This window comes from Lepus europaeus, chromosome 11, assembly GCF_033115175.1.
Source record: "Lepus europaeus isolate LE1 chromosome 11, mLepTim1.pri, whole genome shotgun sequence".
Lineage (NCBI taxonomy): Eukaryota > Metazoa > Chordata > Mammalia > Lagomorpha > Leporidae > Lepus > Lepus europaeus.
The window spans coordinates 60634125-60651485 of record NC_084837.1 but is presented as its reverse complement, the minus strand read 5'-3'; the positions used below and the strand labels follow the sequence as shown (position 1 = coordinate 60651485).

Genomic DNA, 17361 nt, shown 5'->3' with positions numbered 1-17361 from the left:
AAAATGGATGCAACTGGAGGACATCACACTTAGTGAAATAACCAGGACACAGAAAGACAAATACCACATGTTGTCCCTTATTTGTGGGCACTAAAATTAAAAAAATAGACAAAAAAAAAAAAAAAACAAGAAATGCCTGTGTATGTAACAGTACTGCTGAAATTATAGTTTTGTGAAGCTTTGTCTTATATATTTGTCAAACCAAGGTCTAAGAATGATATATTGGGGACTGGCATTGAGGCATAATGGGTTAAGCCACCACCTGTGACATCAGCTATGGGTGCCAGTTGAAGTCCCAGCTGCTCCACTTCCAATCCAGCTTCCTGCTAATACCAATCCAGCTCTCTGCTATGGCCTGGGAAAGCAGTAGAAGATGGTCCAAGTCCTTGGACCCCTGCACCCACGTGGGAGGCCTGGATAAAGTTCCTGGCTCCTGGCTTTGGCCTGGCCCAGCCCCAGCCACTGCAGGCATATGAGGAGTGAACCAGACAATGGAAAATTTCTCTCTCTTCCTCTGTTAATCTGCCTTTCAAATAAATAAAAATAAATCTTCTAAAAAAAGATATACTACTAGAGTGTTAATGATCTGTGATTATGGGGCCAGCGCTGTGGCACAGCAGGTTAACGCCCTGGCCCGAAGCGCTGGCATCCCATATGGGCGCCGGTTCTAGTCCCGGCTGCTCCTCTTCCAATCCAGATCTCTACTGTGGCCTGGAAAGCAGTAGAGGATGGCACAAGTCCTTGGGCCCCTGCACCCGCGGGGGAGACCTGGAAGAAGTCCTGGCTCCTGACTTCAAATCGGCATAGCTCCGGCCATGGCAGCCATTTGGGGAGTGAACCATTGGATGGAAGACCTCTCTTTCTCTCTCTCTGCCTCTCCTCTCTCTCTGTAACTCTGACTTTCAAATAAAATAAATCTTTAAAAAAAAAATCTATGATTATTTTTAAATTTACTGTATATGAGTGGAATTCCATATTTTCATTTGATTACTGCTTATAGCCCTTGCCTATACTCCAGCTGACTAGGGTCTTTTTGCTTTTTAGTTATTGAACTCTTTATTTAGTGGGGCATTAAGCCTCTGACTATAATGTAAATCCAAAATGTTATCTCAAAAATTAAGAAAGGAAAGATGAAAAGAAAGGGAGGAGGGAGGGGGGAGGGAGGAGGGAGGGAGGGAGGGAGGGAGGAAGTATCATTATATTCTCAGAATTCTATTTAAGAACTACAATCTGTTGTCTTTGTATTAAAATAACACATCAACATGAGAATTGATGAATTGTAATTATCATGCATTTACTGTGACCTGAAAATCTAATGTATTAATAAATTTCTTAAAAAATAAAATTTAAAAGTCAACACATACATGTTCTAATTTACCTATCCAATTATCAGTATTTGGAGTTACTCAACTGTCTTCATTGACCATATCTTTTTTAATCAGCCTCCAATAAAGGATATTTGGTTTGTTTCCAATGTGTGCTATTACAGTTTGACAACTTTTTTGTCAGTGTGTCTGAGATATTCCTAGAAGAAGGATTCCTGAGTCAAAGGCAAATGGAAATGTAACTTTGCTGGATACAATTAAATTTTCCTCCACAGGATTGTAACATCAAAATAAGGGAGTACTCCCCTACATAGCTCACCAAAGTTATCAAACTTGGATTTGTGACTATCTGGTAGTTCAGTATAGTTTTAACTTGTATTTCCGTTATGAGTTATGTTATGAGCTTCTGTTATGCACCTCTGCAAGTGCTTTAAGACCATTTGCTTTTTTTTTTTTCCCCTCTGAATTCTCTGGCTGTATTTCATGAGAGTGAAATACCCATTTTGCAGGTAAAGAAATTAGGACTTACTGATGTTAGGACAACCACCTACTTAAGTAGCAGGGCAGGCATGGTGCTTAGCATATGTATCTGTAACTCATGTAATATTTATAGTGCTTTAAAGTGATTATTCTAATTCTATAGGATCCGAAGATAACTAAGTGATGGTACTATGATTTAAGTATAGATTTGACTCCAAACCATTTGAACTCTTAAACCTCTCTCCACACTTGTAAGGAAACTAAGCAAAAAATCAGACCCAAATGATATGGCGAGGCACAGGTTTGGCTGCAAGTGAAACACTGACCCCGCACCTGCAGCCCAAGGATGGTTTCTCTGCGCTACCTTTCCTCCACGTCCGATAGTGCTTCTCATTGAGATTTTTACAATTTTACTTCGCTTATTTGAAAGACAGAGTTACACAGAGAGGCAGATACAGGAAGAAAGAGAAAGAGGTCTTCCATTTGCTGGTTCACTCCTCAAATGGCTGCAACGCTGGAGCTGGGGCTATCAGAAGTCAGGAGCTTCTTCCGGGTCTCCCATGTGGATGCAGGAGCCCAAGGCCTTGGGCCATCTTCTGCTGCTTTCCCAGGTACATTCACAGGGAGCTGGATCGGAAGTGGAGTAGCCAGGACTGGAACCGGCGTCCATATGGGATGCTGCAGGCCAGGGCTTTAACCGGCTGCACCACAGCACCGGCCTTACTCATTGAGATTTAATAGTAAACATATAACTTCCCCCATCAACTTTCACTTCTGCAAGAAAGCAGTCACTATAAACTCTTGAATAAATTTAACTAGCTCATACTGGTGGTAAGTCATTTCTCATTGTCATGCCAATTACAAACTTTTAAAAAAAATCAAATCACTAAAAATGCTAAGTTTAAAGGAAAAAATTCACAATCTTTAATGCCTTATCTCATCAACAGAAGTAAAAAGCGGGAAAACTGCATTTACTAAACCTTAACATCTAATAACAATCGTAATAGCAGCTGCCATTTGTAAACGTATTGTATAGTAGGCCAACACGAAATACTTGAGGTATATTACATCAATTAATTGCCACAATCATCTACAAGGTTATTTATTCAGCTACTAGTCATTTGCAGTGGTAAGAGCCGGTTCTCAGGTGTTGCTGGTAATGTATCACTAACAACCAAGGTACCTGATTTCTAAGAGCTGACTTGAACAAGGCGAGGGAAGTTCAGAGACTAATAAATTGGCAGCACAAAACACTCCGGGATAAGTACAAAGTCCGTGAGGACGCTGAGGGGAGACTGTTGCATATATGGATCCCCGCATCTGGAAGTCTAAACGGCACCCCCGTCTCCACCCCAGTTCTCATCGCCCTGAGCCAAAAGCAGTGGACTCTAGGTACCCGCCCCCGACCAGGTAAGCTAAGAGTCATCTGGGAACGCGTTCCTCCCAGCCTAGCACGCAAACACGCACTAAGAGACGACGAGATGGCTGAATGGGCTCCCTCCTAAACTAAATCCTGAGTCTCAAGAACGGCGCGAGTGGCACACCGCAGGGGACAGTAGTCCAAGCCCGCAGCTCGGACCCAGCACCGCCCTGGGGGCCGCCACACTTTATCCTGAGTAACCCCCGCCGCCGTGGGCTCGCTCGGGGGCCGAAGCTGGGCGGGCCGCTCGGCGCCTTCCCGGCCGCAGGGTCTCGAGGCCAGGAGTCTGGAAGAGGGGGCCACGCGCCCCAGCTCTCCGGCCTTGCTCCACCCCCAAAACGGATTTCTCTCCCGCCTTCTGCTTAACTCCGTCGGCGCCGGAGGGAGCGAGGCGGGGGAAAGAGGCCTACAAGCCGCAGTCCAGGCTGTGCGGAGGCCCGCGGGTAGGAGGCTGCGGCAGCCAAACCGGGGGAGAGGTTAGGTTTTCCGGGGGAAAATGTCCCCCAACAATACTCACCCCAACGCCTCCAGTGTATCCAGCACGTCTCCCTCCATCGTAGGTTCCGGACCCGGCTCGGGCCCTCTCATGGTCCTTGGGCCCAAAGCCGTTCAGCGCTCTAAAGAGCCCGCCGGAAACCAACATTGCAGAGCGCCAAGGTTCCGGTCCGGCCTCAAATGCAGAGCACTTCCAACCCAGGGCGCAGACGTTCCAGGCGAGAGCAATCGACTCTTGATCGCACTTGAAACCGCTTTATGTAATGGAAGTAATTTTTTAAAATAAAAATAAGAAATAATGATATTAAAAGGGTTTTCTGGTGCTGAGTCCTTTGTATTGAAATCAATCTTCACAAATAGGATTTTACCCGAGTTGATCTCAACCTACCGGATTCCAGACCTCTTTTTATAACAAAAATCCTGACACACAATTATGATTATCTTAAGCTGAAATTAGTACTATCATGTACTTGCACACATAATTTTTAAATCAATATGTACAGGAATTCTTTAGCTTTAAAGAAATAAAAGAAATGCAACTTATAACAAAATAATTTCATTATGACACGTATCAGACCAATGAAGTTATCAGGTACTTGCATTCATGCGTAGAATCTTCTTAAATACATACGCGGACTATGTGTTGTAGTAATAAAATAGGAGTTGCATAAGCAATGCAAATACCATGAGAAAAGTAGTTGATGTGATTTTCCAAAATTGTGACTAGCTCCTCATAAAGTCCTAAACAAACGAAACATAATATTCTTTCTGTGAGAATTTCAATCTCTAAACAATGCAAAAAATTTAAGGTTCATACATAAAAAGGAATCAGAGTATGGGATCAGATTATTGTTGGCCAGTAGGTACATCACCTGCACGAATATCCCAGCTGAACTGTTGAAATGAATTCAAGAGGTCCAAGTATAGCTTGATCCTTATAAAAGACTGTCCTGCACCCTGCATCGTAGAATACATGGTAACCCTAGCCCCAGTCCAAAAGTCAGTAATGCTCTCACCTCCCTAACCATTCTTACAAACAAAAAGCTTACCCATAAATTTGCACAGCAATTACAAAATGCCTTAAAGTAAATTATTTGCCATTCAATGAATCTGAATTCATCCCCAACCAAGAGGTTGGATAATATATATTCTCAGTGATACTGCCTCCATCAAAGAGAGTCACAGAAGGTGCTAGTCTTATGGGGCATTGGCAAAAAGCCTGTAAAAACCAAACAGAATGAGGTGCCTGTTCTTCATCCGCGTCCACCTAGGGTATTCTGCTGCTGTTTTTCCTTTAAAAATAAATAAGCAAACAATAAAACTGAAGCACAGGAAAAACAAAGGCTTTTTTAAAGCATGACAGATATCCAGAAAAGATGAAAAAGTCTAACACTGTAAATGTAGTAATTGGACTCCAACATGGAGACCATGGGAAAATAGGACAGAGGCAAAAAAATTCCGGCAAAGAATTTTTTAACAAAACAAGCACTGATTCAAGATTAACACCAAACAGGATGAACAAAGAAAATCACAATTTAGGAAAATTGTAGTAAAACAAATTAAAAACAAAAGATAAAATAAAATTGTAAAAGAAGTTTGAGAAAAAAATCATAAGCTGACATATCAGGAGAAATAATGGAAACAAGAAAATAATGAAATAACATCTTTAATATATTTTAAATAAGAGCAAATTTAGAATTTTATACGCAGTAGAAATATCCTTAAGAACTGAATTCAAAATAAAGACGTTTTCAATTAAATAAAAATGATATAAATTGTTTCCAGCAGATCCACATCAAAAGAAATATTTTTAAAATGTCTTCAGGTAAAAAGAAAATGATGGCAGAGAAAAAAAGTAAATGAAGTCCAATAGTGCAAACAAGAATGAAGAGTCCTATTGGAAAGAGTGAATATGTGAGAAACTAGAGAAGTACTGACTGTTCAGAACATAATAGTGATGTGTTAGGAAATTTGAAATATGGAAAGAATTTGGAGTTAGGGTGGGGACTGAATTAAAGAACACTAAGTTTCTTCCATCATCATGCAAGTAGTGAAGTATCTAATTTATAGTAATAAATCAAGGTTGTACATTTCCATAATTAGGGTAATCAGTAAGAAATAATCAAATATTATGTAACTACCATCTAAAAGAAGAGGGGAATAGAATAATGAAAAATGCTGAGGCCGGCGCTGTGGTGTAGTGGGTAAAGATGCCACCTGCAATGCTGGCATCCCTTATGGGTGCTGGTTTGAGTCCCGGCTGCTCCGCTACCCATCCAGCCCTCTGCTAGGGCCTAGAAAAGTAGAAGATGGCCCATTTTGGGCCCCTGCACCTGTGTGGGAGACCCGGAAGAAGCTCCTGGCTCCTGGCTTCGGATCCACCCAGCTCTAGCCCTGAGGGCCATTTGGGGAGTGAACCAGCAGATGGAAGACCTCTCTCTCTCTTTCTCCTCTCTCTCTCTCTCTCTCTCTCTCTGTAAAATAAAATAAATATAAAACAAAGAAAAATGCAAAACAACATGTTAAATCATAAGATAGCCGAGTAGCAATATTAGTGTCAGAAAAATAGCTATCAGGGACCGGGGCTGTGTCGTAGTAGGTAAAGCCACCACCTGCAGAGTTGGCATCCCATATGGGTGCCGGTTCAAGTCCTGGCTGCTCCACTTCCCATCCAGCTCTCTGCTATGGCCTGGGAAAGCAGTAGAAAATGGCCCCTGCACCCACGTGGGAGACCCGGAAGAAGCTCCTGGCTCCCGGCTTCAGATCAGCACAGCTCCGGAGGTTGCAGCCAATCGGGGAGTGAACCAGTGGGTGGAAGACCTGTCTCTCTCTCTCTCTCTCTCTCTCTCTCTCTGCCTCTACTTCTCTCTGTGTGTGTAACTCAGATAAATAAATAAGTCCTTTTAAAAAACAATCTCTCTTTAAAAAATTAGCTATCAGTGCAAGAAATATTATAGAGATAATAGGAACATTTCATAATGATAAAAGGGTCAAGACAGCATAATACTATGACAATCTTAAATGTTTATTTTTGGTCTCAAAATAAGAAAATAAATAATCCAACAAATTACATGAGAAATCAACAAAGCTAAAATCACAGAATATTTTTAAGATACATCTCTCATGAAATAATATAATAAGCAGTCAAAAATCAGTAGACATATACAAGATTGTAAAATGAGTTTATAAATTTGACTTAATGGATATACATACATCACCACTCCCTAAAACTTCAGAATATATTTTTTTCAAGCACACATATCACTTATAATAAAAGTTAATCTTATACTTTTCTCTGAAGGGAGGAGAGAACTTCCACTTTGATTATGGCCCTCTCTAAATACTGGCGGAGTTTGTGGACTCAAAAGGCTTCCATAGCCTTGGCAGCTCATGACAAGAGCCTTGGGTGATCACTGACATCATAAATATGACTGCCAATTGTTAAATCAACAAGAGTCACTGTGCACCTACTCCCCATGTAGGATCTCTGTCCTTAATGTGTTGTACTATGCAAATTAATGGTAAAACTTGTCTTCAAACAGTACTTTACATGTTGTGTGTCTGTGGGGGTGTAAACTGTTGAAATATTTACTTAGTATAGAGTTGGCCTTCTGTATACAAAGGTAATTAAAAATGAATCTTAATGAAGAATGGGATAGGAGTGGGGGTGGGAGGGTGGGTAGGGGGGGAAGAACTGCTATATTCCTAAAGCTGTACCTGTGAAATTTGTATTTATTAAATAAAAGCTTTCTTAAAAAAAAAAAAGTTGACCTTACAGCAAAGCCTAAAGGCAGTCTCATCATATGAGAAGGTTGAAATCATAGAGCATGTCCTGTAACTAAGTGGAATTAAATGAGGAATCACTAATAAGAGAATTTTACAAATCCCCAAATATTTGAGTCTGGAATTGAAGCAATACAATTCTAAATATTAAGGCATCAAAACAGCAATGAAAATGAGAACTGGAGAATGCCCTGAACAGACTGATAACACAAATACAACACACCAATGCAGAGAGGATGCTGGAGCTCAGCTCTTCAACCTGCAGGAGGCTGGGCCCAGCTGGCATTGGTCAGAGTCTTCCGCAGGGACAGCTTTGGAGAGGGTGCGTGCCAAGCAGCACCTGGAGACATGCACATTGTGATCATACATGTATTTTCACACCACCTGGGCCATAAAATGGGTCCTTTTTATGAAAAGGCAATGTGATAGATGAGCCCTTTTGTGAACCTTCTCTTGGTGAGCTGGTGTAGAAACTGTGGGCAGAAAAGGCAAACGTCCATGCAAAGTCAGTGTGGCACTCTATATTTCCAATGATGGTCATGACAATGTCATCAATTCCATGTGATCACTGGCAAATGACTTTGCCACTCCCCCATCAAGAGGTACAGTTTATTTCTTTTTTTTTTAATTCTCAAACATTTTTATTAATAGCATTTTCCATTATAGAAACTTAAAGTTTGGTACCACATCACATCTTGACAGTACTTCTAATATAATCCAAATAGCCTGATTAGTTGGTGTCTATATAAGATGAGAGACATAGGTCCTTCGATTTTTTCAGTTGGGCCCAAACTGGAACAACCAAAGTCCAGGATTTATTGGAAATTTTAGAGACCAGATTGTTTGAAACTTTGATTTTTTGAATGCCTGTCAAGAATGCCAAGAAGGCTCAAAATCCAAAATATCTGGTTGAAATAAGATTCCTTAAAATCATGACATATTATAGACCAAATTTGATCATTGTTACAAGGTGATTATTCAAATCTTTGAAAATAAGCACACATTTAAATAATCCATAGCTCTTAATAAAAATTCAGCTGTTTTTGAACAATTAGAATTTAACAGACATCAAGAGAACATAATAGATTACTTTAACACATTGCTTTAACAGAGCATCAGAGTTTAATTCTATGTCAAAGAGAAATTGAGCTTCCTGTGATCTTTTGCTGTGAGGTTTCCTTCCTTTACCTTCTTTCATATTGGTGACCATGTTTCTGTGTTTCTGTGTGTAACACATCTTTAAGCATCTTTTGCAGGGCAGGATGAGTGGCAACAAATTCTTTCAGTTTCTGTTTGCTATGAAAAGTCTTAATTTCACCTTCATTCACAAATGAGAGCTTTGCAGGATATAATATTCTGGGCTGGCAGTTTTTCTCTTTTAGTACCTGGGCTATGTCTCGCCATTCCCTTCTAGCTTGTAGGGTTTCTGATGAGAAGTCTGCTGTGAGTCTAATTGGAGATCCTCTAAGAGTAATCTGACGTTTCTCTCTTGCACATTTTAGGATCTTTTCTTTATGTTTCACTGTGGTGAGTTTGATTACAACATGTCGTGGTGAGGATCTCTTTTGGTCATGTTTATTAGGGGTTCTATAAGCTTCCTGTACTAAGATGCCTCTGTCCTTCTCCAAACCTGGGAAATTTTCTGCTAGTATGTCACTGAAAATGCCTTCTAATCCTTTCTCCCTCTCCATGCCTTCAGGAACTCCTAGAACCCGAATGTTGGGTTTTTTAATAGTATCCTGTAGATTCCCGACAATATTTTTTAGATTTCTAATTTCTTCTTCTTTTCTTTGGTTTGCCTGTTTCCTTTCCTGTTCTCTGTCTTCTAAGTCTGATATTCTCTCTTCTGCTTCGCCCATTCTGTTTTTAAGGCTCTCTAATGTGTTTGTCATTTGATCTATTGAATTCTTCATTTCATTATGATTTCTCGTCACTATCACAGTTTCTTGTTCCACTAGTTGTTTCATTTCATTTTGATTCCTCCTTAATATTTCATTTTCATGAGAGAGATTTTCTATCTTGTCCATTAAGGATTTCTGTAGTTCAAGAATTTGTTTTTGAGAACTTCTTAATGTTCTTATCAATTTTTTGAGATCCGCTTCTTGCATTTCTTCAATTTCATCATCTTCATAATCTTGAATTGGGGTGTCTTTTTCATTTGGGGGCGTCATAGTGTCTTCCTTGTTCTTGTAAGGTACAGTTTATTTCTCTGCTTGAATTAAGGCAGGTCCTGTGACCACTTTCACCGTGGCCAGAAGGAGAGGCTGACCACCATGATTTAAGACTATCTAGGGGCTGGCGCTATGGCATAGCAAGTAAAGCCACCGCCTGCAGTGCTGTCATTCTACATAGTTGTTGGTTCAAATCCCAGCTGCTCCACTTCCGATCTAGCTCTTTGCTATGGCCTGGGAAAGCAGTAGAAGATGGCCCAAGCTGTTGAGCCCCTGCACCCATGTGGGAGACATGGAAGAAGCTCCTGGCTCCTGGCTTCAGATCGGTGCAGCTCCAGCCATTGTGGTGAGCAAACAAATGGAAGACTTTTCTCTCTCTCTTTCGCTCTCTCTGTCTCTGCCTCTCCTTCTCTCTCTGTGCAACTCTGACTTTCAAGTAAATAAATAAATCTTTAAAAAAGAAAAAGACTATCTAGACTCATCCTGGTAGCTGGCAGTAAGGTTAGCATCCTCTGAACACAAGGAGGTAAAAAGGAGATACCCAAACAACTGGGGAAATGAGAAGGGGAACATGTGTTGAGCAACCCAGACAGCAAATGTCTACCTTAATAATTTTGTATTTACTCTTTTACGTTACACTCTAGTGCAAAAATAGAATATATAAACATACTTAGATTCATACATGAAGTCAACTGTTACATGAGTAAACATCAGGTAGATAATTTTAAGACATTATCTTGTGTTTCTTTGAGGTGTTAAAACACATCATAAAGTTAAGGGTAATCTTTGTCATGTTTTATTTTTTAAAAAATATTTATTTATTTATTTGAAAGTTGGAATTATACAGAGAGAGAAGGAGAGGCAGAGAGAGAGAGAGAGAGAGAGAGAGAGGGAGACAGAGAGAGAGGTCTTCCATCTGCTGGTTCACTCCCCAGATAGCGGCAATGGCCAGAGCTGCACCAATCCAAAGCCAGGAGCTTCTTCCGGGTCTCCCAAGTAGGTGTAGGGGCCCAAGGACTTGGGCCATCTTCTACTGCTTTCCCAGGCCGTAGCAGAGAGCTGGATCAGAAGTGGAGCAGCCAGGACTTGAATCGGTGCCCACATGGGATGCCAGCACTGCAGGTGGCGGCCTTACCCACTTTGCCACTGCTCCGGCCCCGTCTTGTTTTATTTTATACAGGAAGATGTGAATAACTGACTTTGCATTCATATTTGTCTAATTCAAACTACAAATAGTTCCTTTTCTTGATCCATATAAAATGCTAGGAGAACAGGCTTATTTTAAATGGTAGGCATGGTAACCCACAGCCAGAAAATACTAAAAGCTACCTAATTCATTAGCAGCGGCTTCATATTTTATTAGTTCCAAGCATTTATGTTGAATAAGATAATCATGATCATGAAAAATGAAGTATTATGCCATGTTTTGTACCCTGCTACACATAAATTGCATGAGTTCAAAAATCTCAAAGCTGCATTTTAAGGAGGATGACATTCTCTCTGTCTGGATCCAATGATAGAAAATCTTTACAGGCAATGTTGTGACGGCACATTGCATTGTGTGACTGCCATCCCACTAGGGACTTTGGTGAGCCGTGATGTCTACCTCGTGAGCAATTAAAACTCAAGCTGTAGTGTAGCAGGTAAAGCCGCTACCTGCAGTGTCGGCATCCCATATGGGTGTAGATTCAAGTCCCGGATGCTCCACTTCCAATCCATTTCTCTGCTATGGCCTGGGAAAGCAGTAGAAGATGGCCCAAGTCCTTGGGTCCCCTGCATCCACATGGGAGACCCAGAAGAAGCTCCAGGCTCCTGGCTTCAGATTGGCACAGTTCTGGCCACTGTGGCTACTCTCTGTAACTCTGCCTTTCAAATAAATAAATCAGTATTTTTAAAAAAAACTCAATTAAAATAAAAACTCAATTGTTATGTCTATCTCATGAGCCATTAAAACTAACAAGAAATTATAAAGGAAAAAAACCAAATATCTTATATCTGATCATGTCTGGGTTGTTTTCCAGAAGGAAATGATTTGGTTATCTTTGTGAAAACAAAAGTCTATTTTTCCCCTCCCCATCATAATGCTTAGCCTTATGTTTAAGATTCAAAAGGCTGTCTGGTTTCAAATGTTTTTGAATGAAGATCAATAAAATTTCCTTTGACGTAAAGTAGATATTCCTATGAGAACACCCTGGAAGCCTCATTGACTATTTCTCCCCTTTTTGTCTTTACTGGTATTATAAATATATATATTTTTAAGATTTATTTATTTATTTGAAAGTCAGAGTTACACACACAGAGAGAAGGAGAGGCAGAGAGAGAGAGAGAGAGAGAGAGAGAGAGAGAGAGAGAGAGGTCTTCCATACAATAGTTCACTCCCCAATTGGCTGCAATGGCCGGAGCTGTGCCTATCTGAAGCCAAGAGCTTCTTCTGGGTCTCCTATGCAGGTACAGGGTTCCAAGTACTTGGGCCATCCTCTACTGCTTTCCCAGGCCATAGCAGAGTGATGGATTGGAAGTGGAGCAGCCAGGACTTGAACTGGCGCCCATATGGGGTGCCAGCACTGAAGGTGGTGGTTTTACCCACTATGCAACAGTGCCGGCCCCTATAAATATATTTGGACTACCAGAAACAATTAACCTGAATTATTATCAGTGCTGACATCTAATTATCTTCCTCCTTTTATTTCTTGTATAATTCAAATCTGAAACCACTAATAAGGTCCTATCCTTCAGTAATCTCCCACTGCTCAGAGGCTGTTGGCTCAAAGTGGCAAAGTTACTGATAAGCAAGTGCTTTTACTCTTCTCTGGTGCTTTTCTAACAGTAAAGAGCAACTTCCATTTTTCCTAGACATAATCACAATGCCCAGCTGAAAGTGGTTTGCGGGGCCTCACAATGGATGTCAAAGCCATTGCTCAGATTTCTCTATAGGACACAACTTTCAGGTTTTTAATCCTCAGTTAGAGTTAGTATGAAATGAACTCAACTCTTTGACAGAATTCTTTTTTCAGTAAGCTGTTTTGTTGTATCCAAATATAAAAGTACCCCAAATCTGGTATGTCCCCAAACAAGAAATGTGTTCCAGAAAGAATCCCTACATTTATACCACTATACCATTACATAAAAGCATTGTAGATATCACTGAGATGTTTATACAGGAAGACAGATGTGGGGAGGGGAGGATGGGGGGGAAGAGAAGAGGAGAGAAGAGCTTGAGAAAGAAAAAATGCATATTATTACTTGTGAGAGTTTTAAAACATGCCTACAAATTCTTTGATACACTTTCCACTGAGAAGTGAGCTCTATGTTGCTTCCCTGGAAGGACATGTGATTGGAAGACCCACAGAGCACAATGGAACTGATGCTATACTCTAAGCTAAGTCACCAAAGGCAACATAGCTCACAACTAGACTTCTTGAGATCCTGCCCTTTGGTGTTCTAATATTCCAGGTAAAAAGTCTGAAGCCACCATGCTAGGAGGGAGCACAGTCCAGCTAAACAGTCCCCATGTAGGTGTACTGGCCTAAAGCTCCAGCAGATGTCCCAGCATTCAGCATCAATTGCCAGACAAGCTGAAAACCAAGTCTCCGGCTGGTATTTGTTCCCAACCATCACTGCTCCTAGATTTTGTGCCACCTCAGCTGAGGTCCCAAATGCATAAGCCTTCTCCACCATTTCATTTCTGAATTCTAGAATCCACATGGGTGATGTTTAAGCAGCACAGAAAATGTGATCTTGATGATATAGGAAGACATTTCTAAAGGGAAGACAATCAAAAGAATATGATCGGGGCCAGTGCCATGGCGCAGCAGGTTAATCCTCTGCCTGCTACACCAGCATCCCATATAAGTGCTGATTCTAGTCCTGGCTGCCCCTCTTCCAGTCCAGCTCTCTGCTATGGCCTGGGAAAGCAGCAGAAGATGGCCCAAGTCCTTGGGCCCTTGCACCCACGAGAGAGACCAGGAAGAAGTGCCTGGCTCCTGGCTTCGGATCGGCGCAGCTCCGGCCATTGCAGCCATTTGGGGAGTGAACCAACAGAAGGGAGACCTTTCTCTCTGTCTCTCCCTCTCACTGTCTGTAACTCTAACTCTCAAATAAATAAATAAAATCTATATAAAAGGAAAAGATAAGATCTGCATTGGGCCACCAGCTGTCTGTCACTCTGCCTCAGTCTGCCATAGTGCCTTTTCCGTTTTATCTTCAATATCTGTGTTTCTATATTCCTACTCACACATGCTGAGAATTAATCATATGGAATCAAAACTCCTAGGACTCAGGTAACCTTGGCTTTTATGCGATATAAGATATTAAGGGGGAGATGTTCTTGGTCACACAAGGTCAAAACCATTCAGATTCATCTGGAGAATTTTCAGTGAATAAACAGGAACTGTCTAACAACGAAGTAAAGCTAATATGATCAGAAAGTAACCTCTAAGAATCAATTTATGGCATTCTTCCCATGTGTTTGTTAAAACTTAATCAACAAAGGCCACCAGGCATCAACTTATAAGCTGACAGATCAGAGGTATGGATCTATAGTGAGGTAGCACACTGCAAATGAGGGAGCACAGTGTCATATACCACGCAACAAGAAGGAAAATGAAATGTCTTCTGTACAGTCTTCTGAAGGATTCTGAGGAGAGTCTGGGTCAGTTCTAGATTGGCGGCTGTTTCTGAGTTGGGATTATGGAACTGGGGATTAACTCGGGACTGGATCTGTTGTAAGGTGCATTCCACACATTGCACAGGTGTAGCAAGGCAGGTCCAGGACACTGGTAAGAAAGCAGGGGTCACTTAGAGCAGGACTCAGTGCTCTTGGAAGGAGAGGCTCATGGGGGCAGTGCTGTGGCTCACTTGGTTAATTCTCTGCCTGCGGCGCCGGCATCCCATATGGGCTCCGGGTTCTGGTCCCAGCTGCTCCTCTTCCAGTCCAGCTCTCTGCTGTGGCCTGGGAAAGCAGTGGAAGATAGCCCAAGTGCTTGGGCCCCTGTACCCACATGGGAGACTCAGAGGAAGCTCCTGGCTCCTGGCTTCAGATCAGCTCAGCTCTGGCCATTGCAGTCATTTGGGGAGTGAACCAGTGGAATGGAAGAGCGCTCTCTCTCTCTCTTTCTCTTTAAATCTTTCAAATAAAAAAGGTAATTTTTTTAACTTTTTTTTTTTTTTTAAATTTTTTGACAGGCAGAGTGGACAGTGAGAGAGAGAGAGACAGAGAGAAAGGTCTTCCTTTTTGCCGTTGGTTCACCCTCCAATGGCCGCCGTGGTAGGCGCGCTGCGGCCAGCGCACCGCGCTGATCCGATGGCAGGAGCCAGGCGCTTCTCTTGGTCTCCCATGGGGTGCAGGGCCCAAGGACTTGGGCCATCCTCCACAGCACTCCCTGGCCACAGCAGAGAGCTGGCCTGGAAGAGGGGCAACCGGGATAGAATCCGGCGCCCCAACCGGGACTAGAACCCGGTGTGTCGGCGCCGCAAGGCAGAGGATTAGCCTGTTAAGCCACGGCGCCGGCTCAGAAATTATTTTTTGGGAACAGCTGCTGTATGATCTCATTCCAGATTTATTTGGGGTCCTCCCTTTTCTGTATTAAGAATACAAAAACACGAGGATCTGGCTCACTTCACCTGCAGCTGGCCCAGAAACAGGGATGTCAGAACCACAGGGAGGGCTTTCCAGATGGCCATTTCCAGACTCCACCCTCAGAGAGCCTGATTCACGGGCAGGGATACATATTTTAAAATCCCTCACATGATGTGGATGAAGAGGAAGGTCTGGAAACCACTTCTGCACTAAATAGTTGAATATATTTAGAATTTGGACAATAGGACACAATTCAGCAAACTTCTGCCTTTGAGCTGTGCACTTAAAATGATAATGCAATCAAAGGAGAGCTTTCATGGGTGTGAATGATGCAGCAGCAGGGAGGGGAAGTGGGGATGAGCAGACTCGATGAGAAATCTTGCATTTCACTCCAGTCTTTTCAATATCAGGACATGCATGTGTGTACCATTCTCTCACTAATTGGTCATAACATACAAAATTTAAAAAAATTTTTTTTCTATTTATTTGAAAGGCAGAGTGACATTTAGAAGGAGAGACAGAGAGATTGTCCAACTTCCCCAGACAGCTGCAACAGCCAGTACTGGGCCAGGCTGAAGCCAGGAACCTGATATTTCATCTGGGTCTCCCACATGGATAGCAGGGGCCCAAGTACTTGGGCCATGTTCCTCTGCTTTCCCAGGGGTTGCTTAATCCACTGCACCACAACACCAGCCCCCATATGCAATGTCTTTGGCTTCTAAAACCCCTTGTCCTGGGGCTGGTCCTGTGGCACAGCGAGTTAAACCTCAGCCTGCAGCGTTGGCATTCCATATTGGCACCAGTTTGAGTCCCGGCTGCTCCACTTCTGATCCAACTCCCTGCTAAAAGCAGGGGAGAAAAGGGTCCTTGGGCCCCTGCACCTCCATAGGAGACCTGGAAGAAGCTCCAGACTCCTATCTGCAGCCTGGTGTAGTCCTGGTTGTTGTGCCATTTGGGGAGTGAACCATCAGACAGAAGATCTCTTTCTGTCTCTTCTTCCCTCACGCTGTAACTCTGCTTTCAAATAAATAAATACAGCTTAAAAAATAAATAAATAAAACCACTGTCCCACCAAGCTACATTCAGAGTACAGGTGTTCACAGCACCAGCCCCTCTGGTTGCATTTATACCTGAAAATTCTTTAACAAAACAAATACCATCACGTACTTTTTAAAATTTTGTCATTGTAGCATAGAAGGTAAAGTCACTGCCTCCAACATGAGCATTCCATATGGGTGCCCACTCAAGTCTCAGCTGCTCCTCTTCCTAACCAGCTCTCTGCTATAACCTGGAAAAGCAGTGGAGGACAACCCCAGTGCTTGGGCCCTTGCACCCACGTGGGAGACCTGGGAGAAGCTCCTGGCTCCTGGCTTCAGTCTAGCTTTGTAGCCATTTGGGGAGTGAACCAGAGGACGGACGATTTCTCTGTCTTTTCATCTCTCTCTCTCTCTGTAAATCTGCCTTTCAAATAAATTAAATAAACCTTTAGAAAAAGAAATACATTTTTGTGGCCGGCTTATTAGAGCACTCACACTTATTAGAGCAAAGTGAAACTTCTGATTGGAAGAACATCATTAAGGGGAGTTTTGTGTTCTTGGAGGGCTAATGTGTCTAAACAAATACTTTCAGCTTCTAAAATGTAAAAGAAACTAGAGGGTTTTTTTTTCAATATTTATTTATTTACTTGAAAGTCAGAATTACACACAGAGAGAAGGAGAGGCAGAGAGACAGAGAGAGTCTTCCATCTGCTGGTTCACTCCCCAGATGGCTGCAATGGCCAGAGCTGGGCAGATCGAAAGCCAGGAGCCAGGAGCCAGGAGCTTCTTTTGGGTCTCGCATGCAGGTGCAGGGACCCAAGGACCTGGGCTATCTTCTACTGATGTCCCAGGCCATAGCAGAGAGCTGGATGGGAAGTGGAGCAGTGGGGACTAGAACCGGCATCCATATGGGATGCTGGCACTGCAGGTGGCAGCTTTACCTGCTATACCACCGCATAGGTGCCAGAAACTATAGATTTTAATAAAAAAAAAACAAATTGATTCCCCTTAATTAAAACAGCCACCACATTCAGGAAGAAGAGAAAAGGTGTGAAGGTTTTTTTTTTTTTAA

General features: G+C 42.3%; 1 protein-coding gene across 1 annotated transcript in view; it reads right to left on the bottom strand.

Annotated features, from left to right (window-relative positions):
* Positions 1–3875, bottom strand: part of FAM98B (family with sequence similarity 98 member B) — a 39853-nt gene extending 35978 nt beyond the window's left edge. The window contains exon 1 of the mRNA XM_062205600.1: positions 3743–3875. Coding sequence (XP_062061584.1) covers positions 3743–3813 — 71 coding nt within the window. The 5' untranslated portion in view covers positions 3814–3875. The remainder of the gene's footprint in view (positions 1–3742) is intronic.
* Positions 3876–17361: the final 13486 nt, after the last annotated feature.